Raw genomic sequence first — 27,891 nt, 5'->3', positions numbered from 1 at the left:
ACACAATCTGTTTTGTATTCTATCTGCAACACTAACTGGTCATAAAACTTTGGTCATTTAATCTCTGAGTATTAGTTTTCTTATCTATTAAGCAGGACTAATTTTGTTTAATAAATAGTTATGAACAAGAATGAAATGCTGCATTGCAAAGTTTAAAGCTGTTATACACATGCAAAACTACAGCAGGACAGATGCACATAACACTTTCTGGGATACCAAGGTTTGAAAGTTACCAAACACTCCCAAAGCAGGCATTTAAAAAGTCGATCTATAGCTCAGGCTAATGATCACAACCTCAAAATTTAGAGATTAACCATAAATGGCAAGGCAAAAAACAAATGCCAGTAGTGTAGACAACACCCAAGCAACCAGTCCCTAGCAAATTCTCCACACTGGGAACAAAGCAGTGCTGAGAGATGGCCAAGCAACACGGTGGTGGAAGAACCACCAAAGAGCCAGGAGCCAAAGAGCCACTGTTAGAGACCACAGGCACAGAGGGGGCCTGTTCACTGCCACCTCAGCCTCCTCAGGACAACTATAAAGGAAGACAATTCCAAACAACTTTCTTGTTCCCAAAGAAGTCAGAACCAGAAATCCTCCTCTAACTGCAGGGTTCTTAGAACAACACTTCACATGGCAAAAGTTCCATTCAGTGAGATCAGAGACTCCTCGTCTGTATCAAACAAGCAGTATTTTGTGTGTCTACTTGCAGAACAAACAAGCTAATGCTGACTACAACAAATCATGTGTATTCCCATAAAACACCCCCAAGATTTTTAAAATTTAATTTTCTGCTAAGTACAGTAGCTCGTATCTGATAGGAATAGACTTTCACCATCAAGAAAATGATTAAAAATCTGCATCTGCTACCTTGTGGAACAACTTGATGAGAATCTACCTCAAAAGCCAACAGAACAAAGCAAACGCCATACTGGGCAGAACTGAAAAGAAAACAAAGCAGGAACACAAGACCCCTACTTTGCCTCTGAGCCTTACTTTTATCATCTATAAGTTAATCTACCATAAGTGTTGTTCCAAAGATTAATAAAGCAATCCTTAAAATTACATTTCTTCAAAAGAAATAAAAACAAATCAACTTCTTTTTCTAAGATTAGTATGAAAAAATGCAGCCACTACTAGGTTTCACTGACTCTGAGATGCTATCATGCTATGCACCACTAAAACGGATGCAACCATAGTACAAGTATGACATGGACACATTTAAAATATGCAGATTTCAGCAGGAAAAGCTGATAGAAGTGTACTGGAGAGCATAACCCAATTCCTGCTGTGCAGAAAGGTGGGCGGAACAAGAGCCTGTGGGATATGCAAAGGAAGAAAGCAGCTGTCTTACAGGCAAAAAACAATATTTGATTTTATTAGAAAACTCAAAAAATAGCTTGGTTTGGTTTTGTAAGTTTGACATTGCAGCCTATAACATGTGGTTTCAGTTGTGGAGCTAGCCAAAATCTAAAGGCGGTCTACCCTAATGATATGCTACTCCAAGGAGAGTCTAACAGTGGAGTGCAGTGCTTACTGCTTTAATATACATGTGAAACACTGGGGGCAGGTAGGTGGCTGTCTTACTAAAATGGCACTACACTTCTGCAAGCCTAGCACTCAGGATGCTGAGGCAAGAAGACTGTGAGTTTGAGGCCATCCGGGGTTACACAATGGCACCCTGTCCCCAAAAAACAAAAGCAGGTTTCAGTTCAGGAAGGCTAGGGTAGGCCCTAGGAATAGGCCCCAGGATGGTGCTAATGTTAATAGTGCACAATAAAGGAGAGTATTAATATGCCTTGTTACATTATTTTACAGCTTCCTTGAATGGCAAATATTCTTATTCTACAGATAAGAATCCAGCTGAGACCCCAAACCCTGGCTTCTATATATAATGCAATATCCCAAGTTTCACAAAACTCAATTATAGCACTAGCTTCCAAGCCAAATCACTGTGACCCAGATGAATAGCTTCAGGTACGCATCCTCCAGGTCAAAAGGCAGGCACTTGATACAACATGGGGAGCCCTTCCAACATCTCTGCAAAGTTAGAATAGTCACTGAGCCAAAGCTTGCAGTGCATAAACCAAAAAGTAGCACTCATGACCTACACTGTTCTTAATAACTAGGCTTCGGCCTATTTGAAGAAAACCAGGGGACCAACAGCAATGTCACCCATGAGCTTTCAAAACATACAATTTTGTAACTACTTCTGAACTCAGGAGATGGGTGGGGAAAGGATAGCTTATTCCAGGAGCAAATAAAAGCTGGGGGGTGGGGGGCTCTGCTTGGCTCTTGGGTTCACTTTTCTCCTTGTAAAATCTGCTATCTAAAAATGCTGGGGATACTCATGCTGGGTACTAGCTGGCATTCATAGTAAGTTTGAAAATAATACAGATGTCAGAGTCTTCTGCTGAACCTCAAAGTAAGTTAGCTAATTAGTTTGTGGCAGGTTCTGTGTAGTATTGGCTGGGCTGGAATTCACTATGTAGACCAGGCTGGCCTTAAACTCACAAGGATCTTTTAGCTTCTCTCTGGCATAAGCCACCACACCATGCCTCATGAAAGTAACCCTTATCTCAAAAAACAAAACTACTAAGCATTACGGCCACAGAACCAACTCAAAGAGGCCCAACTCAAAAGGAAGGGAAGAAAAGCAAAGAGCTAAATTCTTTTATTCAAGCTGTGACAAGGAAATCTTGATGAAAATAGACACTACTTACAACACAGTTAAGGCTGGTCTCCTTGTGGGCCGCCCTGATACAGTAACATCTGGACTGCCAGCTGTCACATCTGAGGACTTCTATGTACCTGCTATGAGTGCTTAATCATCACTATGCCACAAATGATGCTAGCCACTCAACTTACTAGAGCAAACCCTGAGCTGCTCTGACCAAGAGCTAAGTGCTCTATAACCAATTCCCCTAGATGTAGATAGCCCCCTGTCCTTGCTCTCAAACTTAACACTGAACTACTTTTGTTTTTAAAAGAAAGAGTGGGATGCCTCTCCCCACCCCTACCCCCGTTCAGATGTTGCATGCATACATGAGGATAATGTGAGTCAGGTTTTCGGTTAGCACAGTTTTCTCTGGGTGTCATGCTAACAACAGCAGAGTAAACCCAGGTTAGGGACAGCATCAGCAGAACACAACCCCAATGCTGACCAGTAGTTCTCTGGTCAACAGGTCTTCATCTGCCAGAAAATGGCTCCTGTCAACACCCTGGCTCGATAGCCTTCAGTCTTCCTCTATCAATCTACAGATAGTACAGAAGTCAAAACACTAGATAACATTTTATTCTCCACACCCATCCTCCTAAAAAAAAAAAAGAGAGAGAGAGAGAGAAGGCAGATTTGCAGAATTATTTATCTGACTGCTACTCCTGTTTTCAATTGGAGGTGGAGCAGTTACCAGCTCTCATCTGTCCTGAGGCTTAATCTTATCTAAGCACAATACTATGAAGAGCTAAAAATCAACAGTTTCCCAAAATAACCAAGTACGGGACCCTCCCTGATAGTCCAAAAGCAGGGCTTTATCATAAAAACTGGATTTAAATGACAGTAATGATTCCATTCTACTGTTTTATCTACTTTTAATTCAAATGGTTTTTCTGCTTCCCGCACACCTGACAGTAATCCAGATGTGTGCCCGTGACTAATGTCCACAAACAGAAACTGGTCTGAACTCACAGCCATTGTTACCAAGCAGCTCATTAGTGTGCCACACTCACTTCTTTCCAGCAAATAACGTAAGGTGGTAGGCAGTTTAGAAGGCAATACTTCCTCTAAGAAATATGATGGAAGGATGAAGGAGGAAGAAAGCAGAGGTCCTTCCACTCTTCTCTTGAGAAGACAAAGGATCATGTGGCTTGATCCCATTCCTCATGTCTACAGTGTAGATCTTGTATCCCCAAGGAAAGCAGTTCCCTGTCTGATTGACAAGTCAACAGTCCCAGAAACATTCAGGTCAGTTTTGCAAAGGCTCGTCCTTAAGAATGCACTTAACATACAAAGCCGGCTACCAACACCAACTCTTGCTGCTCTACACTTTAAGTGACAGAGGGAAGCAGGAAAATACTCCAGATAACAAATGCAACATATAAAGAAACACACGTGGGTATAAAGCCAAAATGATGAGGATGACATTGGGGAAAGAAGGTGTATTAAAGATTTGCCACCAGGTATTATTAGACCACGATGACTTCCGGAAAAGGACTGAAAAGGCACAGAACAAAGTGAGTTAGGAGTTTGGAAAAAAGGCAGGCAGGTAGCTGCAGCATAGACCACCAGCCAGAGAATACAAACTGAAGAAGACTCAAGTAGGTACGTTTCATAAGATTCTTCAGTCTGTAAAGCTGATAATACAGAGTGTGCTTTAAGAAAGCAATCACAAGGCTACAGAGAGAACGCTAAGATTTCATAGGGAGTGGCAGGAACCAGAGGCTGCTTTGGCTGCCAAACAGTCAGGGTAAGTGGGGTTAGTGGCAATGGATTAAAAAACAAACCAGAAAACAAAAACAAACAAACAACAACAAACACAATTCCCCCCCAACAGGATAGGCATAGGAAACAAAGCTGCTCAAGAAAGGCCACCATAAAATTAAAGTCTAGCCTGCAAAACAAGAATGACCCCCACATGCCTTGTCCTTTTTAACATTCTTAGGTAGTAGTCAATCATTCCTCTCAGGCAAGTGCCTCCTGGTGACACCCAGCTTCTACTTTCTTTGTAAATAAAGTCCTTCTCTCTTATGCCTTTTGTTTTAATTAAGAAATGTTTTCTTATAGACCAATTAATTGAGACTTTGATTTTAGCTCTTATCTCACCTACCAATGTACACCCTACCCCCACCCCACCCCCAGGGGGGGAAACCACTACTTTTCCATCTTTCTAGTTCCCCTCTCCTGCTACACTTGCTGAGCTCCGTGCTACAACGGAAGTGTTTGAAACAACTGGGAGTGCCTAGGAAACGCAACAAGCTAACTGTGCATTGGGGAAAGGGAGAAGAAATAGATAGGAACAAGTTCCTCAAGCCAACTTACAAATCCTCCTTTTCTTAGACAGGAATCGCCCGGGGATGAGCTCAACACATACTCCACCATGCTAACGCCTAGTCCCCCACTCTCCGATCGTGGGGACAGTACAGAATTGACCTCACTGTTCACATGGAAACTCTGACCAGGTCTTCTCTGCACCATGATTGGCTGGGAAACTGAATGATCTACAAAAAAGATACACAAGTATGACACAGTGCAGCCAGAGGCCCAAACAAATTATGAGTGATGTCTCATGGGTAAACCAATGTCTGGGAATCAGGAGACCTGCCACGGTCAGCTGAGCCAGGGTCTCTTGGTTCTTTCAATAAGCACTGATATTCTACATAAGCTGAGGACCCGGAACACATCCCTCCTCTGTCTAGGAGAGCAGAGGAGTACAGCAATTCACAAAGCTAGGTAGATTAGCCAATGTTCACCTCTTCAAGTTGTAGAATTTCCTTGATTGCTTTTTCTGGCAACAAAAAATCTTTTGAGGACTCCTTTTTGCACTATCCTGAATACAGTTTGTCTGGTGCTGGCTTTGTCTCCCCTCCCTAGAAGCCGTGGCTTCTTTCTGCTGTTGGTGTTTCTGCCTTCACCAGCTCTCTCCAGCCCTCTTCAGGGGAAGTCTATCACAAGGAAGTCTGCGCCTGGTGATTTCATTTGGTCCCGCGAATATTTAAAGTTAACTATCCCATATGAGGCACAGAACATCAAGGGGGAAAAAAAAGAATCATGAAGTTCAAAGTACAGGCTTGAATTTTCCAATTCCAGGCAAGCTGAGAGCAGCACAGAGGGAAAGCTTAGAGCTAAAATTATGGACATTTCAAATGAGTCCATTCTTCTATGACTAGCACTTCAGAAATTTTTGGAGATTTGATTTTGTGTTAATTATTTTTAATATATTAAATCATCTAAGCTCCTTAGTAGCAATTGTACTACAGGACATTTGCTTGGTGTGCTTCTGCCACTAATGTGGAATTCATGACTTGCCAAGTGCTGAGGAAGGGAGCTCTACAACAGGCATACATCACAGAAGAGAGGCTAGAGCTAGATTACCTGATGTTCCCCAGGCACTGTCTCGCCATTGATCACCCAGGAATATTCCTTTTGGTCCATCTTTGCTGGATTCATCTGTTTCCCAAAACTTTTTACCTGGCAAGAGCTGCTGCAAATTAAAAATAATAGATGCTTTTAAAGAATTCATAAAGAATGAAAGTACAGCAGTCAACACTTTCTTTAGACAAGGGTACTAAAGATGTTCAAGGGCCCTGAAGGTCTCAATCAAGTGTTCTGGCTACACAGCTGAGATCAGAGCACTATTCTTACTTGGTAAAAGACACAGAAAGGCCCAATGCAAGGGGACACTAATCATAAATATCTAAAAATCATTCACTTAGTCTATGTGAAGATTTTGAGGAAGTAAGAGCACAAGCACTGCCCTATTAGCTAACTGCTTGTTAAGAGGGCTCTAACTGCTGAAGAATGTGCCTACGACTGTTAATGCTGTCTGCACATGCACTAACTGACCATACAAAGTTACTTAAGCAAGAACATGAACCCAGCTATAAAGCCCAGCTACAGGCCACTAAACACTGCTGCTATCAAACAGTGCTTCCCTATCACAGCCATCTATTCTAAGGTCTTAGGAAGAGAGAACAGCCATTCGTGTATTTCCAGACGGGAACTCAAAACTTTCTGACCTCTGTTAGGTTTAACAATACTTGATCGTGACATTAAAGTGACTGCAATAAAAGAAATAGTCTTGTTACAAAAGAAACTTCCTTAAGATTGCTATCACTCTTGGTCTGCTCACCAGCTTTACTTAATAAAACATCTCCCTCTTATTTCCTCTAATTATGTTTTCTTTCAACTGCTATTCCTCAGACAGGATATCAAGAAGTTTGAGATAACGTGTGATCACTATTTCTGAGCATCAAGGGGCATACCTAAGAATGAACTTGTGCAACATCAGAAATGGAATGCTGACTTCCAGAAGTAAAACATCAGAAACCTCAAGGGACCTGCTCTCTTCCTGGACAGGTTTAACTTTCCAACTTATTGGCTACACTGAGCAAAATAAAGAAAACAAAGCTGTCTAAACAAACAAACCCCAGCTTTCCAGCCTCGCCACTTACAGCTTTCTCAGCACAGCGTTAACCCTCATAAAGTTCTAAACTATTCCACAGGCGTAGGTCCCCTCATAGACCCATAGCCGTTTGCCACCTGTTTCAAACAGAACCCTTACAGAAAGACGTTGGTCTAATGTTTAATTGTCCAAGTGCTAAACAGTTAAATTACAAGCATCGGTCAATTCTTCCTTGGTGCTTTTTGGGGTTTGTTTACTAGAGTGGGTTGAGAGGAAGAGGGGGAAAGAGAGGGAGAAACAGGTGTCCAGAAAAAGCTAACTAAGCAGGAAGCCAGGAATCCCTGGACTAGGTAATTCTGATGTGCCCTGGGAACTACTATTAAACTGCCCTTGGCCGCATCCTCTCTTTTTCTGATGTCAAACCTGTTTTTTAGGGACTGAGCCAATCAGAAACATCATCAGCAAGTACCAAGTACAATATTCACCAAACAGCTTCTTGGGAAATGTATTCAGTGGCACCAGACATAAACAAAATCATGGTCAAATTCCAGAAGAGATACTGAGAATTATTAACTATACAAGGGTCAATTTAAAAGAGCTATTTTCACATTCTTTTTCTCCTTTTCATCTTATAAATGGCCCTTGCAAACCCATAAAACTTCCTTACTCACTGGCTGGATCTCTTCCGCCATCTCAAAGTGACAAAATTCTCCTTCTTATTTTGAAGAGGGTAAGACCAAATAGTAGTCCCAACTTAGGGCCCCTTTGTATCAGCACAAGAGGACACAGCTCTTCATAGTTATTTAATGTTCTGTAAAATTAAAGCCTACATTGCCTTCCCCCCCCCCCAATCTTCACCCTTCTCCACATAAACTCAGAAAAGAATAGCTCAACAAGTACCGGGCTCAACACACAGTCTTGCTCTAACTGATCAAGCTGGTAACTAAACGCAGCACTCTTGCAGCTCAAGGGCTCAAAGGAGCCGTGTAGGGTTCTGACATTGTTTACTATACTCTATTAGGTTGTCACAACATATAAAAGCAGCGAGTGCAGGTGAGAAGATGAAAGCAACATGTTTCTAGGCTCTACTCCTTTAAAGGGAAACAGTACAGCAAGCATGAGGCACATTGTTAAAATGGAGACTTTCAAGGCTAATAAGGTGTCTCAGAGGGCAAAGGTGCTTGCCTCCAAACCTGACAACTTGAGCTCAAATCCTGAACCCCACATATTAGAAGAGAACCAACTCCACATGCTGTCCTTCATACAGGCACTGTGGCACACATGTCCACAAATGCACACATACACACACAAATAAATATATAACGAAACCAATGTCAAAAAAAAATTGAGGTGGAGAGTCTACTTCCTATTAGTAACAGATGCAACAAGCCTCAAAGGAATACACATCAAAAATGTGCTCCTAGCTCACTAAGTCATCCAGTTCTACTACTAAAAATAGAAAACAAATACTAGACATGTGTTAAGTGTAATCCACACAGTGCTGGAGCTCCTTATACATTTGTGGGGTGGAGATCAGCTGTTATCAGTGAGAACAGCAGACACTATTTGAGCAAGTTCCCAAGAGATAGAAAAAGAAGGTGGGAGAGCAGAGTGCAGCATGTTGATTGGGGCCAGGCAGGGTAGAATGGGTGAGTTGCATGGGTGCTCAACAAACAGCAAAGCCATCCCGGAACCAAGGAATCTGGGTAAACTCAAAAGCAAGCTTAGGTAAGCCCTTTAATATCTGAGTTCTACAAAGAACCTAACATCCCTCACTTTACTGTAAAGCTGTACTCAGTTATGGTAAAGTCTGTACTCAATTGTGGTAAGCAGTAGAGCTGACTCCAAATGACCTAGTCCAGTTGTACTGTAAACAGGACCTAATAATGGGATGCTGTGAGGTCCAAGTCTATGGTGCCCTGTACAGCTTCATTTGCCCTCCTACCACTACTGCCCAGCTTGCTCACTTCAGACAGCTGCTATGCTGAGAACCACACGGGAGAGTGGTCGGTCCCGTTGGCATGAAATCGAGAGACTTCTCTATCCAACAACTCACTAGGAACTGAAGCCTTCATCCTAAGAGTCCATAAAGACCTGGATCCTGACATCAACCACATAAATTTGGAAGATCCCTCTCTGATAACACTGAACATAAATTCAGACCTGGTAGAAATCATGTCTGCAGCTTGTGAGAGGCACGCCTTCAATCCCAGCACTCGGGAGACAGAGGCAAGCAGATCTCTGTGAGTTCAAGGCCAGCCTGGTGTACAGAGGGATTCCAAGACAGCCAAGGCTACACAGAGAAACCCTGTGTCACAAAACAAAGAAAATGGCCTTCTGAGCTGTCTGAGATCTGCTATACAATGGGCAAACTAACCCAATCATGACTATGTGTGCATGTGCATTTCAAACACTTGAGTTAATTAATTCTATTAACAACTCCTCAATAGGTAGTGATGGCATATGCCAGCACTCAAGGAGGCAGAAGCAGGCGGAGCACTTGAGTTCGGGGACCTAGGGTTATATAGAGAAACCCTGTCTGGAAAAACAAAAAACCACCAACAACAAAAACAAAACAAAACAAAACACAACTTCTCATTCCACTTCCAATGCTGAAAGTATAACGGTTTTTACTTTAAGGAAAAACTAATTAGGGCTGGAGAGAAAGCTCAGAGATTAAGAGCACTGACTGCTCTTCCAGAGGTCATGAGTTCAGTTCCCACATGGTGGCTCACAACCATTTTCAATGTGATCTAATGCGCTCTTCTGTCACTCATGCAGACAGAGCATTGTTAGGTAGGTAGGTAGGTAGGTAGGTAGGTAGGTAAGTAGGTAGGTAGGTAGATAGATAGATAGATAGATAGATAGATAGATGAATTAATTAATTACCTGTCTATTGCATGCTCTCCGATACTCTGGCTTATAACCCTTTCACATTAAAAATAAGTAGCTTTTAAAGTTCTGCATGCTGAAATAGGCAGTAGCAACACCTTCAACTTTATATTCAAAGTCCACAAAAGTAAGGATAGCAACCTTTACCTCTGATGTTAAAGCATAGCTATTATAAAGCAAGATCAAGAATCAAGAGGTGCTTAAATTCAGATTGCGCAAGCACTCCTCTGGAGGGTAATTCTATCCACAGCATGAGCTACAGCACTCCACAATCCAAGCCAATGCCAACAAGTAGTTGCTAAACTTTCACTTCAGCCAGACCTAACTTCAACCACTACAAATCTAAATGCAAGCAGCCTTAATCTATTTGTGAGAATTGGGGTGGGGCAGAATTACTGATGGTAAGCAAAACTCAAATGCTCAGGCCACTCTGCTGCTGGGCAACATTCCCAGCCACCAGGCGTTTCTTTTGTGGGGCAGGTAACCCCAGGCTGGCTTGGAAGAGACTAGGTAGCCCAGGCTGATTTAGGGGTCTAGGCAATCTTCTTGCTTCAGCTTCCTGGTACTGACATTACAGATAAAAAACACAGCACAGCAAGGCTTTGCAAAATTCGCTTTAAGGGAAAACTAGGCTGTAAAAGATTAAGACCTAACAATTCTAAAAGAAGGTGGTGGAATTAGGAATTGGTCCAACAAAGCCAAGGAAGCAGATGCAGTCAGAATGTATCAGCCCAGTTGGCACGTAGAAAAGAACACATGAAGGCAACCAAGTTCACACCTATGAAAAGGAGCAAGACAAGTCAACCTGGGTACAGTAAACACTAAAATCATCAGCCCAGTAACTTCTCTGACTCCAATGCTAACAGCTAGCACCTCTCAGAACTGACTTCCTCTGTAGCCAAGTAATATAATCACTGACCACAGTGGCTCTCAGAAATTAATAGCTTACAATTTGGCTTTTATGAGTTAGTCTCTTGTTGTTCTGGTTAGAGTGGGGTTAATGTCATAATCTAATTCCTCTGAATGAGTAATAATGACCTGCTTTAAGATCTACAAAGGAGCTGGGCACACACCTTTAATCCTAGCACTCAGAAGGTAGAGGCAGGCAGTACTCTGAGTTTGAGTCTAGCCTGCTCTACAGAGTTCCAGGATAACAAAACCTATACAGAAAAACCCTATCTTGAAACAAAATCTACAAACTAAGGGGGAGCGGGGAGAGTGTGCACAATGTCTTACCATCCTCAGTAATAGAACAAACCTTGTTCTCCTTCCCCATAACATCCCATCAAACGTTATTCATAATTGAATAGAGGGGGAAAATATGCCACTTTATCTCTTCCTGAACCATAGGTTCACAAAGGAAATGCTTAAACAGGTGAACACATTGTGATGCTTGACAGAGCAAGACAGAAGTGCTGTTCTACAAGCAATCAGACACTTGGGAAACTGCCGTTTTGCCTGGGAACACCATTTTCAGTTTTTGAGTCTAACAAAAAAGACAGTACACAAAGTTATACTTAGTGGAGTATGGCTACACATGCCTGACACCTCAAGCAGAGGCAGGAGAACTACCACAAATTCACAAGCATGTTTGTTCTACATGTAAGTTCCAGGACAATTGTAAGCTATCAAAGACCAAAACCAAAAACACAAGAAACAAATATTTAAAACCAGAAACCTCACACAATCATCTTATATCCCTTATTAAGGAACCCTTAACACACACAAAAAAAAATTCTAAGATGTCTTTCAAAGTTCAGTGATAATGCATAGGAACTCGCTGACTTCCATAACTGACTATTCGTTTTATATGCCTCCTTATCTCACCTTGCAAATGGTCTGTCATGAACATCAAATGAAATAATATGATATCAATAGAGAGGAGTGAGAGTTCAATAGACAAAGCTGGCACAGTGTCACCCAGGTAACTGTAGTAAAAAGATCACTAACCAACCAACCAAACCTCACAGGAACCATGAGTACAGCTCTGCAAAACCTAGAGAAGCTAGACTGAGGATCAGCATGTATGACCAATACTAAAATTTGCCTAGAGAAGTATCCATGAGGTTCTCTGCTGGACTTAAAAGAAAGTGGGAAAAGCCAAGCAGTGACGGAGCACACCTTTAATCCCAGCATTCAGGAGGCAGAAGTGGCCTACAGAGTGAGTTCCAGAACAGCCTGGGCTACAGAAAGCTCTATCCCTGCTCGAACCCCAACCCACGCACCAGTCAAAAGAAAGACAAAACAAGTGGGTATCACTTGTACTCCCTTACGCTCACCATTAGTTAACTGCTTACCCTTGTAAACCATGTCCCGGCTACCATCCGGCCTCTCTCCAGCATCTCCTCCCACCCTACTACCACTCTCTCTTCTCTGCTTTCTCTCCTCTCTCTTCCCCTTCACACCACTCCAATCAGAGGTTTGGCTTGTAAGACACACACAGGGATGCTTACGAACTCACAGGCACGATCAGGTATCATCATGTTATCTGGCTACTCAAATTTCCAAGCCTAAGTTTCACCTCAAATGACTGAACATTTAACCGCCTTGTAAGATTCTAGAAAAAGAAAATCCTTTAAGTCTCTTAGTATATCTTCTCATTATCTCATTTCATTAACAGAAGCTGAAATTAAGTCAGGAAAGAGCCCTTTTGAGACTGCAATTTGAGCTCCGATGGTGACTATGGTAATTCACAAGTCCATGAAAACAACAGCACTTCTAAAACTTTCTTCTTAAAACCGTAAATCCCTCAGACTTAGCTAGTCCCTTCCTACCAGACTGTTATAAAGCCAAATGAGACAACACAAGAACTGCTCACAAATGCCATGACCTATACTGACGGTAAATCATCATGCTGTACAAGAAAGAAAGACTGAGCTGCTCAATAACTGTTACCACAAGAATGAGGCTTGAATAAAGGGCCATCTCAAGTCCCAAGAATTTATCTCAACCAAAGTTCTTCAAACTGACAGAGTAGGGCATATGCCTGTAATCCTAGCACCCTGAAACTAATGGAGGATTAGCACACACCTGAGTTACATACAAAATTCTTTCTCAACATGCACATTTGTGAGTTATCACCCCTGCCTCTTGAACATGTGCGCCTGCACACTCGCGCTTCCTCTCTCCTCTCCTCTCCCTCTCTCCCTCCATCAAATGTAATAGAAGAGTCCTAAAGAAAAGGACTGTTTCTCTTTGTGCATTGTTCCATTTTGATTCAGGATCCCAGAGTGGGCCAATGAGATAAACCAGTAGGTAAAGGCGCTTGCCTGATGTCTGAGATCAATCCCCAGAACCTACGGAACAAGCTAGGTGCCCCCTAAAATTGTTCTATGACCTCCACATATCCATGCACACACATATAAAATTAAATTTTTTAAGATCAGACTGGTAGCAGGCATGGTGGCGCACACCTGCAATCCCAGCGCTTGGGAGGCAGGGGCAGAAGGGTTCTGAGTTTTAGGACAGCCTGTGCTATTACATACTAAGACCTTGTCTTTTAAAAAAAAGAAAGAAAGAAAGAAAGTGGGGGGGATGCTGGGCATGATAGCACACGTCTTTAATCCCAGCCCTCGGGAGGCAGAAGCAGGTGGGTCGCTGTGAGTCTGAGGACAGCCTGGTCTACAGAGTTAAGTCCACGACAGCCAAGGCTACGCAGAGAAAACTTGTCTGGAAAATATATTTTTAAAAAAATCAGTGCTTATTGATGTGACAAAATTATGAATTCTTTGTAGAATTGGTAGGGACTTGGGATGGCTGCAAATAAAGGTGCTTTGCCACCAAGGCTGATCACCTAAATTCCATCTATAAGACCCACATGGTAGGAGAGAACTGACTCCTACAAGTTGTCCTCTGACCTCCACATATACACAGTGGTAAATACACACTCACATGTACACACATGCACACACACAATTTCAACGTTTTTCCTAGAAAATAAAAATATAAAAATAATAGTTTTACAATTCATTTAATGGCAACTGATAATCACACGATTCCCCTGCCTGTTCTTTAGCTTAAAAGGCAGATTAGCACTATGTGCAATTACAGTGCTAGTTGTTACTCTTAAGACCAATTAAAGATGTCTTATAATCTCAACCATCTTATGATCAAACAGAACAATCATATAACCCACCAGGCACGGCTTATCACCAGCATTTAGAAAGCCAAACCTCAGTGAAGAACTAGGTCTGGGTGCATGGTCTTACTAGAGTGACTATCCAGCCTGTCAATTGCAACATTTTAAATGTCCTTAACAGTTTACAACTTACATTCTAATAAAGAAAAACTGAGGCTAAATGACCTAGAATTCACTACAAATAAGAAGTATTTTTCTCTTAGACAAAATTTGTTTCCAGTGTGAATTGAAAAGTATGAAAGTTGGTGTTAATCTCCTAAATTACCACCAACTTTCATACTTTTCAATTCACAATGAAAGATTATACTGTATTATTTAATATTTAACATAGTTTGAATGCCTTAAGTTGCAGCTAAAGTTGCAAATGGCAGATTATTTAAGGAGTAATAAAAATGATCACTGGCTTCATCACAAGCCAACTGATGTATTAAAAATAAGCATTTGAGGGGCTGGAGAGATGGGTCAGTGATTATGAGCACACTGCCTGCTCTTCCAAAGGACCGGAGTTCAAGTCCCAGCACCCACATGGCAGCTCACACATAATTCCAGTTGCAGAGATTCTCACACCTTCTTACCAATGCAAATAAAAGCAATTTAAAATTTTTTAAAGTATATGAGCTAGGCAGTGGTGGTGCACACCTTTAATCCCAGTACTTAAGAGGCCGAGGCAGGCAGATTTCTGAGTTCAGGCCAGCCTGGTCTACAAGAGCAAGTTCGAGGACAGCAGGGGCTACACAGAGAAACCTGTCTTTAAAAAAAATAAGTAATAACAGCAGCATATGACAGGGTTAGGAATGTGGTTCAGTTGCTGAAGTGCTTGCCAAGCCTGCAAAGTCCTGAATTTAATGCCCAGCATTACATGAACCCTCAGTGTGGAAAGCAAAGAATTTTTTTAAAGATATGTCTTATTTTTATCATGTGTATGTGAATGCTTGCTTGTGTGTACTTTGTGAAGGGCAGACGAAGTCCCCTAGCACCAGACTCACAAGGCAGCTCTAGAGTAGCACTAAAGCCTGAGCGGTCTCTCCAGCTCAGACACTGGTGATAAGCAGGAGCGATGCCTCTCAAATACTAGTTCCACAACTATACTGACGCCCACCAATTGGGCGCTCAGCTGGCCAATTAAAAGTCGTTTAGTCTTTCCATCCTGAATTTAAAACAGCCAACACTGACCTCAGTCAGACACAGACACAGACACACACACACACACACACACACACACACACACACACACACACACACCTTAAGTGGAAAAGAATTAAATTCTAAGCTGGGCATGGTGGTGCACTCCTGTAATCCCAGAACTCTGGGAGACAGGTAGATCCCTGTACCTCTGTGAGATCAAGGCTAGCCTGATCTACAAAGTGAACCCAGAACAGCCAAGGCTACACAGAGAAACCCTGTCTCAAAAATCAAAACAAAAGAATTAAGTTCTATCAGCAAATGAGTGTCTGTAATCCTAGTACCCAGGAGCTGAAGCTGGGGTGCAAGGCTAGTACGGGTTCTACGGTGGGAGACCTAGTTTGGATGGGGTCTTTTTGGTTTTGGGTGGTTTTATTTTGTTTTAGTGGAGGGCCCTGACTAGCCTAGAACTTACTCTGTAGATCAGGCTGGTCCCAAATTGAGAGATCTATCTACCTGCTTCAGCCTCCAAGTATACTTGCACGCAAATGATGCACATGCATGCATGCACAATAGTGACTAAAGAAATTCTTTTGGGCTGGAGAGGTGGCTCAGAGGTTAAGAGCACTGACTGTTCTCCCAGAGGTCCCGAGTTCAATTCCCAGCAACCACATGGTGGCTCATAACCATCTACAATGAGCTCCGGTGCCCTCTTCTGGCACTCAGGTGTACATGCAGACAGAGCACTGTATACATAATAATAAATTTTTTTAAAAAATCTTTAAGAAACGGGGCCAGAGGATAGGTCTGTGGTATCTAAGGTATGAAGTTCTAGGAGAACATTAAGAGCTCTTAAGATGCCACTCAGCTTTGCAACTGCTTTACTTAATTTACTGTAATATATGGTAGCATCCCTAGCCCCCAGAGCAAGTTTTGGTTTTTTGTGTCTGTAATTTCTTTTTCTTTTTTAAGATTTATTCACTTGCCGGGCGTGGTGGCACACGCCTTTCATACTAGCACTTGGGAGGCAGAGCAGGTGGATCACTGTGAGTTCGAAACCAGCCTGGTCTACAAAGCAAGTCCAGGACAGCCAAGGCTACACTGAGAGATCCTGTCTTGAAAAACAAAAAAGCAAAACAACAAAAAAGATTTATTCATTTTATATGTGAGGGTTTTTTACATGTATACCATGTGAGTGCTTGGTGCCTTCAGAGATCAGAAAAGAGCATCACATCTGGAAATGGAGCTACTGACAGCTGTGAGCCACATGTGGGTGCTGGGAATAGAACCGAGGTCCCCTGCAAGAGCATATGCTCTTGGCCACAAAGCCATCTCTTCTGCCTTCTAACTGTAATTACAAATTAATAATCAAAGCTCATCATAATGAAGAATGAGATCAGGGAAGCCACTTGCTTGCTGAAGTTGTTTTAACTGAAAATCTATTCTGTAGAGTCCACTGAGACACACAGGACAAATATAACAGGATCCAAATAGAAAGCTTGTGTTTCATCCATCCAGAAGACATTAAGGTGCCCTGAAGACCCACTATGAACTGCTGAGGAACCAAGAACTGTAATTTGGGGAGGGAGCTGGACGTCTGAAGAACTAATGCTCTTTAGGACCCCAATCAGTGAGAACTACAGGCTATCTCTTTGACACACAGCCACATCAGGGGCAACTTGTGAAACTGACTGCAAAAACATATTGCTTTCATGAAACAAGCCCCTCAAAGACGCCCAGACATAGACAGTACCTCAAACTTCCTGTCACTTCTGGAAGACAGGAGTGCCCTTGTCATGCACTCTCAGAAATGACTGGTTCATTGCTGCTATTTATACCAGAAATACCAATAGAAAAGACTTTAAGTGCCCTATTATGAGAACTAAATCAAAATATAATGAAGTAAGGTTGATGTTCTCTGGTCCCTTACAGCAAAATTACTGTAAAAAAGAAAAGTTTTCTGGGCATAGCAGTACACACCCTTAATCCTGGCAACTTACAAGGCAAAGGCAAGCAGATCTCCGTGAGTTCCAGGACAGCCATGGCTACACTACATGAGACCCTGTCCCAAAATTTTAAAAGAATAAAAATAAAAAACCAAAGAAAGAATTGCACAAATCATAGTTTAATACAGATCTGAGCAAGCAACATAGTACAAGTAAGTCCAACTTCCTAAACACCATTATGTCTGGCTATGTACACAAATAGGGGCATGTCTATGCCTTAGATGACACAGAAAAGGCAGCCCATTGATCTGGTACAAGATCCTGGTAACAAATGTCTTGGCAGCATATGGCAGAGTATGCCTACAGTCCCCCCGTACTCATGAGACAGAGGCAAGATCACTGCAGATATAGGCTAGCCAGGGCTACATAGTAGGACTGCTCCCTATCAGACTCCACTTGAAGGGCAGCAACACTGTCCAATCACTGGGTACCTGTGTTTAAGTGCAGCAGAGGGGCAAGGCCTTTCAGTTTTGCTGTTATCCATCCTCTTCACCTCTTCACAACCCTAGATTGACCTGGACAAGTAAAGGGACTAAGGACAGGATAAATCACCTGCAACCTGAACGCTCTCTATAGCTTCTAGCTGGTGAGGAGAGCTTCATGGAGGAGCAGAAACTAAAACTAAATTCTGAAAGGAATTAAGGCTTAACATGAAGCCAGGTGTGGTGGCACTCGCCTTTAAATCTCAGCACTCAGGGAGGCAGAGACAGGCAGACTGCCATGAGTTTGAGGCCAGCCTGGTCTACAAAGTCCAAGACAGCTACACAGAGAAATCCTGTCTTGAAGAAAGGAAGAAAAAAAAAAAAAAAGAAGAAGAAGAAGAAAGTAAGTCATGTCTATGAAGTGATAAGCATAGCCACTCCCCCCCCCAAAGTATTTGTTCAACATGTTTGTAGCCATTCTTTTTCTGTGCCCAACAAAATGGAATGAGTCTATTCCGTATTGCCACTTACGACCTTACCTAGTCTTCCTTTCCTTAATTTTTTAAAAGGGGGTGGGGATTGAGGTGCAAGTCAGGCAAAATTGCACATATCTATAATCTCAACATTTTTCAAGCAAAAACAGAAATAACAGTTTGTGGTCCAGGCTGGACTACATAGTGAAGACTTATTTCAAACAACAAAGCAAAACAAAAGGGTGACTCACAGATGTTATTGGTGGTGCCATATAAATATGGTATTGAAAGCTGACGTTTGCTGTCCAAATACCAATACACCCACCCTTCCATACTAGAAGACACCTTATCTTAAAAGGCTCATTCTCAAAACTATTATGAGGCCTCAGGAATATCCCCAAATAATGCAGAAAAGTCACTTCACACTCAACACATAGTAAGTAGCTTAAGTTAGCCAGTTACTAAAAATTTGCTCCTTTGGACCACGTGGCCTGGCTACATTTCATTCTAACAGCAAGATGTAGGAAATGCTTAAACCAAACAGTACTAATACGGAGTTAACAGAACTAGGGCCTCCACCATGGCTGTCTGCACTCAGCAGCAGAGTTTGGGGAAGAGATGTTAGTTATATGGCCTGTCGGGTATTTTTTATTGCTGTATCTAAGAAGGCCTGCTTTCTAAACCGACAATCTGTCTCAGTTGTTATCTACTCAAGAAACTACTTTTATGGCCCTCTACCTTAAAGGATCTGCCAGCTTAAACAGCAGTCCCTTTCAGAAATGTGATTCACACGCCATTTTAGCTGACAACTGTCAACCATAATGGAAAACAATTTCACGTACTGAGTCATTCCCACTTTGCCCTTCTTCCAATCCATGTGTCCTGATGAACATTCCCAGTCAGCTCTAGAAAGCTGAATGGGTCATTTAAAAGCGCTCGTTGAGGGCTAGGAGTGTAACTGAGTTGCAGTTACATTCGCAGGTCTGCGGCCCAGCAGCAGTACACACCTATCATCCTAGCACTCTGGAGATGAAGGCAGTAGGACAGAGGTTGGGACTGGAAAAGGTAACTCAGCAATGAAGAATAATGTTCTGGCAGATTATCTATGTTTGGCTCCCACCGCCTACATGATAGCTCATACCCACCTGTCACGACATTCAGAAGATTTGACACCCTCTTCTGATTCCCATGACCTTCCGCATATACACAGTGCACATAAACTCATACAGTCATACATACAGGACTGAACCACAGGGCTAAGGCCCTGCTCTATTCTGGCTCTACCCTACTAAGTTTTACTTTCTCTGAATAAACAGCTTCCTCGATCCCTATCAAATCACCCCCTCCTCTAAGTCTATGTGGTGGTGCCTCCTTTTAACCCCAGCACTCAGGAAGCAGAGGCAGGTGGTTCTCTATTGAGTTCCAGGGCAGCCTGGGCTACATAGTGAGACCCTGCTATCTCATACTCAGGGATACTATTATTCTGTTCTACTTCTGGCCAATAGAGAAGGATTCTTTATCACTCCATATGTTCTGGACTGTCTCATATTTCATTTGTATTGGTGTTTTGCCTGCATGTATATCTGTGTGAGGGTGTCAGATCTCCTAGAACTGGAGTTACAGGCAGCTTTGAGCTGCCATGTGGTTGTTGGGAACTGAATCTGAGTCTCTGGAACAACAGCCAATGAGTGCTGTTCCAAACCATCTCTTCAGCCCTTTCTCAGTCAGTAATATTTTTCTAAATGATGAGGCGCTAACTACCTAAATGCATTCCATTTAAGCCAGGAATAAGATGGTAGCCTACATTACTAAACTATTCTAGGTATATAGAACAATATGGAATCTTAACTCAGTATGACTGTGAATGCCTAGAACAGTAGCATTTACAAGTGGAGGAAGGAGAATGAATTCAAGGTCGCCTACATGTCACGTTTGAGACCAGCCTGAGCTACATCTCCATCATCGCCAACATCCTAAAAGAAAAATAGTCAGTTGCTCTATAAAAGTTAGAAAACTTCGGCTAGCTCATGCTAGCAGCCCAGCCCTTGGGAAGCTGCATAGTCAGTTCCAGATGAACTAGACTTTTTCATACCCACTGGACTTTGTTCCAGCACTTGGGAGGTAGAGGAGGGCAGGTCTCTTGACTTTTGAGACCTGGTCTACTGAAGTGAATTCCAGGACAGCCAGGGCTATGCAGAGAAACTCTGTTGTCACACACACCCCAACAAACAAACAAACAAAAAACTCCATAAAAGACTCTATTCAAAAATAAGTATTTTTTAAGACCATAAAAAAAGAGGTAAGAGGGAAAACAAAAGTCAACTATGTATTAAGGGATCTTTTCGACGATGACTCTCACAATACTCTTCTTTTCAAAAACCCATCGTTTTTAGGACATACACAGTCATGTCCTAACTACCCTTCTGTGTGGAAAGCAGAGACCATGCCGAAGCTAACAGTGAGTGTCGGCATGACTGGGTTAGAAACAAACAGAGCACATTCTGAGTGCATAAGGGCACCTCCAGAGACTATACAATCAATCCCCTGGCAAAGTCTGAAAAGGATGGCATTACTAGACAAGCTTAAAGGCAGGAGGTAGGAACTAGACAGTCCCAGGAGACATGCCCCTAGAGGGTATACATTGCATGGCCTCTTCCTGTATGCCAGTTTCAATTTTTGCTTCTTATCTGCTATAAAGAAGGTCCTGTTTTTCTGTGTTTTTTGGTTTTGGGGGGTTGTTGTTATTGTTTGGCTTTTAGAGACAGGGTTTCTCTATGTGGCCTTGGCTATCATAGACTCATTTTGTAGACCAGGCTGGCCTCAAACTCACACCAATCTACCTGCCTCTGCCTCCCCAGTGCTGAGATTAAAGGCGTGTGCCGGGGCTGGAGAGATGGCTCAGAGGTTAAGAGCACTGACTGTTCTTCCAGAGGTCCTGAGTTCAATTCCCAGCAACCACACGGTGGCTCACAGCCATCTATAATGTGATCTGATCATACTGTATACATAATAAATAAAATCTTTTTTTAAAAAAAGGTGTGTGCCACCACGCCCAGCTGGGTTGGTTGGTTGGTTTGTTGGTTGGTTGGTTGGTTTATTGAAACAGGGTTTCTGTGTGTAACAGCCCTGGCTGTCCTTGGACTTACTTTTAGACCAGGCTGGCTTCGAATTCAGAGATCTGCCTGCCTCTGCCTCCTGAGTTCTGGGATTAAAGGCATGAACCACCACACCTGGTTAAGAAGGCCCTCTGTTGTATGTTCCCAAACTCTCTGAAACTGAGAAATAAGTGATTCTGGGCTGGAATATATGAAGGCAAAATACCCAAACACATGAAATAGAAACAAAGAATTCCTCCTTTATTTTGTTATTACCAGATATTTGGTCTTGGTGATCACAGGAGAATGTAACACAATCCGTAAGTTTTCCTACTTGTACAAAAATACTCTCCTGAATCCACACCAATTAAGCTGCTCAGTAAGTGTCTTTAAATTTCTGAGGACTCTGAAGTTGAACTGAGGGGCCAATAAAGCACAAGAGCTACTTTCATTTATCATCCAGATCCCAAGACACTGTCCCTTCTTCCTTTTTCACTTCACAATAGATGAAGAGAAAGGAAGCCCTTCAGCTAAAAACAGCTGTACATCAGGAACTAGAGAGCTGGGTTCACTAGTTAAGAGTCCAGTTGCTCTTCCAGAGGGCCCAGGTTCAAATCTTAACACCCACATGGAAGTCCATAACCTGCTAGGATAACTCCAAGTCCAGGGTATCTGACATCTTATTCTGGCCTTTGCAGGTATCAGGCATTTTACACACACACACACACACACACACACACACACAGAGAGAGAGAGAGAGAGAGAGAGAGAGAGAGAGAGAGAGAGAGAGAGAGAACACGAACATCCACACACTCCAAATAAAAACAGCTGCACAGGGAGGGAGGGAAGAATGGGAGGATACAAGGGATGGGATAACCATTGAGATGTAACAAGAATTAATAAAATATAAATTAATTAAAAAAAAAAAAACAGCTGCACTTCAGACAACCAGCAAGATGTGAGAGTGATAATTTAAGCAACAACTTCTTGCCGGATATGGTGGTGCACACCTTTAATCCCAGCAATAGAGGAGACAGAGGCAGGTGGGTCTCTGTGAGTTTGACACCAGCCTGGTCTACAAATCGAGTTCCAGGAGCCAGAGCTGTTAGAGAAACTGGAGTGGGGGGGGGGGGGGGATGATGGAGGGAAGGGAGGGAGGAAAGGAGGCAGGCAGAGACAGAGAGAGACAGACACACACAACAAAATTTCTAATAAAAAAAAAAACTCCAAATCTTTCTATGCCAAGAGCTATGACAAAGACTTGAACAGAGTAAAGCAGCATAACACTATTAGAAATCATTTTAAGGGAATCAATGTCCTTTGAAATTTAAAGACATGTACATTCATGTATTTATGTATTCTCTCTCTCCCTCCCTCTCACACATTGTGCCTAATTTAAAAGTCCATCCAATGCACCTAAATTTAATGCATATAGTATTAGTAAATACTATATCACTCCCTTCAAAAGACTATATTTTATTGCTAAATAAGAAAAACCAAGTAATTAGATGTTGAAGTTTTATTATAAAAGCATATTGCTATGCTTCTGGTATACCACTCTCCCATGCATAGAGAGGAGGCAAATTCTCACACTCTGCAAGTAGCCAAGCCTGGTACCTCCTGATACCAAGGAGCTCTCCAAGTGCTTCTTTTCTCTAAGTTTCAACTATAAGAGAAACTTGTTCTGCCTCCATGTAGACTTAATGTTTCCTTCACTCCGTACTTCACTGCCCTTTTTGCGAGTCATCTGAGCTTGAGGTGGGAGTAGCACCCTTCCTTCCATGTCCTCAGCTGGTCCCAATAGGCCAGTGTTTGGTACAAGTATGTAACACCTGCCTAGACGGGGCTTACAGATGGCCCGGCCATCACCATGCGTCCTTGTGAATGTGGTGCCTGCTGAGCTGGTAGTCTGAATGAGACGATGCCCACAGGCTCAGGCACACACCGCTGATGACGCTGTTTAGAGAGGCTGTGGTCATGCCTCTCCCACCGCTATCAACTCTCCCTCTTGAACCAGAAGCTCAAATGAACTCTTTTTTCCTTAAATTGTCCTTGTTCATTTTATCTCATACACTGAACTGTTAAAGAACAGGTTAGAATCACAGAGATAGCAGAAGAAAAACAGTCTATCCATATTTAATAGCTAACAAATCTGCTAATTTTCTCTTCAAAACTTACTCCAGAAACTAAATAACAAAGTCTTCTACCCAACAACATACAAGGTTTATTATTATTACCACATGCTGCTCCAGTGATAGCAGGCAGAGTTAGCACAAGGACAACTATCAATCATTTCCTAAAAATCAGAACCCAAGATGGTAAGGCAGACACTGACCTCTCTGACCACAAGAAAATACAGAGAAAAAAAAAAATCAAAGCAAAATCTTCCACAATTTGAGCAAGAATCTCAGGACAAAGCAGTAAAAGCCATAGAGCAAGTAAGGGTCTCCGTGCAAGCCCCAAAAAAGGGGGTACATTGCTTCTGAATCTTCCAAACCCAGCACAATGCCTGGACCAAATAGCATTCACTAAACTAAATACTATCTAATAGCCAGGACATGAGCGAAAATCTAAGTATAGCCATTCTCCCTCCTTCAAAACATTAAAGTAGATAGGGGAGCTTTTTAAGTACAGAACAAAATAGACAAACCTAGAATTACTGTCCAGAATGGGAGCTGTACAGAAATGGTCTCTTACGAACCTATGCAGTCTTCAGCAATACATTGGAACAGTCTACTCTATTTGTCATCAGTACATGTTTCCTGTCAACAAGCAGAACCTTCAGGGGTTGGCTGTACTTTAGCTACATTCCCCTTCTAAACAATGACAACTCCACTTATCAATATAATGAACCAAAATATTTAATGCTAAAAAGAAACCAAAGTTTCTTGTTTCTGGATTTGTTCTTACTAGCTGATATATCTACCTTTGAGTATTTGACCAGCCAACCCAGGAAGCACCCTGCATTCACAATGGAGCCTGGGTAGTAAAAAGCATTAAGAGTAAAACCACAGGTGACTGACATACTCTGATTAACAGCACATCTAAAACTCCCTTTCCAACTGTCAAAACACCTAGCCACTGAAAAATGAGGTAAAAGGAAGACCATTTGATGAATATAAAATTGTGCTTCAACACCTCACATTACAGCTAACTTATTAATTAGTGCTTAAGTAACTAGACTAAGTTACTAGTCACCCTATATAGGCAGAGTTTTGGCACAATTCGCCAGCATCCTATTCCTACTGTGAGGATGGCAACAAGGAAAAGCAAGCACAGATCTCTAGAGACTAGATTCAGACAAAACTGATGGAAGACAACTCCAGGCTTCCCTAGGAACGCCCAATTTCAACCACACCAGCTCACTTACCTCGCCCATAGCTCTCCCCTCCAGAGCAAGTGCTTGAAAATCATGATTTAATTCATCCATAGAGCGTACCTAGTGTCCAGAATAAAGGGGAAAGCTTTATGTCAGCATTATGAATATTATATACACATTATGCACAAATGAAAAGTTGTTCTATATTTACTTTAAGAAACTAACACAGCAACAAAACTCAAGCAATTAAACATTCACTTACCTTTAACCATCTGGACTCAGAAATTATCCCTGCTTTACCCTACCTACTCATTTAATTTTCAAAGCACAAAATACATCACATGACAATGTTAGCTACTTCTCACATACTGTAATAAGCAGAGACCAATATGCTGAGCAGCAATGGTGTTCAGTAGTGAGTCTTTGACCTACAGCAGTACTGCATCTCAGCCTGTAGCAGCCAAGTATAAATGAGGCTAGTCTGAACCAGCACTCTCAGAGATCAGGCTGTAAATTTTATGGAATATCCCAGTATCTATCCATAGATGGCAGTACCAGCAAGCCCTCAAATCTCAAACAAGAGAGAAAGAAATAGCATATATCACAAGAAACCTTCCTCACAACTCATAAAGCATATGTATATACAACCCTTTAAGCTTCCATCCAATCAGCTTCAACATCATTAACTGGAAGATAACAATGGAACAATGGATCAAGGCATTTCCCGCATGGTCCAAGGAAAGAACTGGCTCCCATAGGCTGTTTTCACATGCATGCACATATATATAACAGTAATCATAAATATAAGATAACATTAACAGTGAGGGTAAATTGGCCTCAGGTGGTGCATGCCTGTAATCTCAGCACTTGGAAGGCAGAAGCAGGCAGATCTCTGTGAGTTCAAGGCCAGCCTTGAGAGAAGAGATTTCTGCACACCTGAAAATAAGATTCCTGAAGCAGGAGCCTCCTAAACCTGCTGCTCTTCTGGCCACCACCTTCCCAGGGTTGGTGGGCAACTTCTAGGAAAGTAAATGCAAAGGTCAAGCTATAGGAGAAAGGCAGCACTCAAAACACAACTGAGGAGTGATGGCAACATACAGTCCAGCACTTGGCCTAGAAGAGGCAGGCAGATCTGTGAGTTCCAAGCCAGCCTGGTCTACAAAATGAGTTCTAGGACAGCCTGAGCTGGAGAGACCTTGTATCAAAACTAAAAGAAGCCAGGTGGGGAAGGGGCACTCCTCTCATGCCAATACTCCAAAGGCCAAAGCAGGAGCATCACTCTGAGATCCAGGTCACCCTGGTCTACAGAGTGAGTACAGGACAGCCAGCGATACACAACGAAACCCTGTCTCAGGAAAGGAAAACAAAAGACCAACTTAAGGCTTAGAATGTTGGCCTGGCATGGTGACACACACCTTTAATTCCAAACACTTGGGAGGCAGAGGCAGGCAGATCACTGTGAGTTCCAGGCCAGCCTGGTCTACCAAGCAAGTCTAGGATAATTGGGGCTACACAGAGAAACCCTGGGGGGGGGGGTAGGGGGGGGAGACTTATAATGTTAATTTGTCTTAACTTCTGCTGTGTAAAAGTATAGTAGCACTGTTACTTGGGGGCGGGGGGGGGGGGTGAGGAAGGTGGGTTGAGAAAGAGTTTTTCTGTGTAACCAGCCTAGCCTCAAACTCACAAAGATTGGTCTGCCTCTGCTTCCCTGAGTGCTGAGATTATAAAGGTGTGTGCCACCACACCTGACTGTACTATTATTACTTTCTATCATATACTTTAAAATCCACAGGTAACAAACTATGCAACTAATGATACAATCCAATATTAAGTTGTAATAACTTGAGAATGTTTGCTAAAAATATTAAACTTATACAATTCAAGCTGGGTATGATCTAAATGACCCAGCACTAAGACTGAGAGGTAAGAAAGAAGATCACAAATTCAGGGCCAGCCTGAATTTACCAAATTGTAAAGCCAGGGGCCGGAGAGGTGGCTCAGAGGTGAAGGGCACCTGTTGCTCTTATAAAAGGCCTGGGGCTTGATTCCCACCACCCACATGGTAGAGCTCACAACCATTAGTGACTCGGTTCAGGGATGCAATGCCCTCTCCTCACTTCCATGAGCACCAAGCATACATACATACATGCCAGCAAAATACTCATAAAAATTTTTAAATGGCCAGGCATGGTGGTCCACACCTTTAATCCCAGCACTCGGAGGCAAAGGTGGTCAGTTCTCTGTGAGTTGAAGGCCAGCTGGTCTACAGAGCTAATTCCAGGACAGCCAGGACTACACAAAGAAACCCTGTCTCGGGGGAAAAACTTTTTTTAAAGATTTATTTATTTTTATTATATATACAGCATTCTGCCTGCAGGCTAGAAGAGGGCACCAGATTTCATTAGATGGCTGTGAGCCACCATGTGAGTGCTGGGAATTGAACTCATGACCTTTGGAAGAACAGTCAGTGCTCTTAACCTCTGAGCCATCTCTCCAGCCCCAGGGGAAAAAATTTTTAATAAACTCTTTTTTTAAAAAACACAGAATTCAGCACGCTGGTCTACCTCTTACTGTGTTAGCCATCTCTTAAGAGAACTAAAAAATTCTTGGTCTACAAAGTGAGTCCAGGACAGCCAAGGCTACACAGAGAAACCCTGTCTTGGGGGGGGGGGTTTCTTGGAAATTAAAAAATGCAAATATACGTTTAACTGGAATGTTAGAAATGTTGTGCATATTTCCCAAAGAAACTACAGGTACGATTAGGCAAGGAACACACCTTACACATCCTCATAGGGTCAACACAGCAACTGCCACACGTGACTCACACTGCACCTCAATGAACTGCCTTCTCCATGGCTCAGTAGAGAACAGGCCAAGAGTCAAGAGCACCTGTCAGCACTACAAGGGATCTTAGTGCTCTTCCATAGCAAGCTCAGGACAGCCCCGGCCTTCTGGAGAGCACAGGTGTGGACTGCGGCCCCTGTCTGCCGTAGCTCAGGTGACTGAGCCTCTCTCTCTCCACTTCCCTTTCTATCCTCAAACAGTGCCCACGCCATCCCTGAAATGCTGTTACTCTTTACTATCCCAGGATTGCTCTTCTTTCTCCCTCTGCTATTTGCCCTCCATCCTTCCCAGGTCTCCTCTTACACCTTCTTTCGCTCTATCACTCCCTCCAGGCCTCCCTGTTTCCAAGTGACCCGCCTCACCTATACTAGAAACTATTTTTATCCTTTCCTTATGTACTGTCTTCTGCCTCTTATGCTAAGAAAGGTCTACATTTCCTAAAGCTTTCTTTGCTGAAAT

The 27,891-nt window shown here is 42.6% G+C and overlaps 1 protein-coding gene and 1 long non-coding RNA gene across 22 annotated transcripts in view; both read right to left on the bottom strand.

Moving 5' to 3' along the window:
* Positions 1-27,891, bottom strand: part of PUM1 (pumilio RNA binding family member 1) — a 111,294-nt gene that overhangs the window by 58,025 nt on the left and 25,378 nt on the right. For 10 of the 21 annotated variants that reach the window (XM_084787664.1, XM_084787665.1, XM_084787646.1 and 7 more), the window contains 3 exons: positions 24,640-24,708; positions 6,092-6,200; positions 5,039-5,217 (listed from right to left, as the gene is read on the bottom strand). In XM_084787664.1, the coding sequence (XP_084643790.1) occupies positions 5,039-5,217; positions 6,092-6,200; positions 24,640-24,708 (357 nt within the window). The remainder of the gene's footprint in view (positions 1-5,038; positions 5,218-6,091; positions 6,201-24,639; positions 24,709-27,891) is intronic. The other 11 variants (XM_084787647.1, XM_084787653.1, XM_084787654.1 and 8 more) reach the window with 2 other exon arrangements.
* On the bottom strand, positions 18,277-22,365 carry LOC311600682. The gene is made up of 2 exons (XR_014780311.1): positions 21,405-22,365; positions 18,277-19,560 (listed from the first exon to the last, which is right to left on the bottom strand). It is a non-coding gene; the product is annotated as an uncharacterized lncRNA (long non-coding RNA).

Source organism: Acomys minous, assembly GCF_964271855.1.
Source record: "Acomys minous genome assembly, chromosome: 6".
Lineage (NCBI taxonomy): Eukaryota > Metazoa > Chordata > Mammalia > Rodentia > Muridae > Acomys > Acomys minous.
The sequence above is the reverse complement of the archived record's forward strand: the minus strand, read 5'-3'. Positions and strand labels throughout refer to the sequence as shown.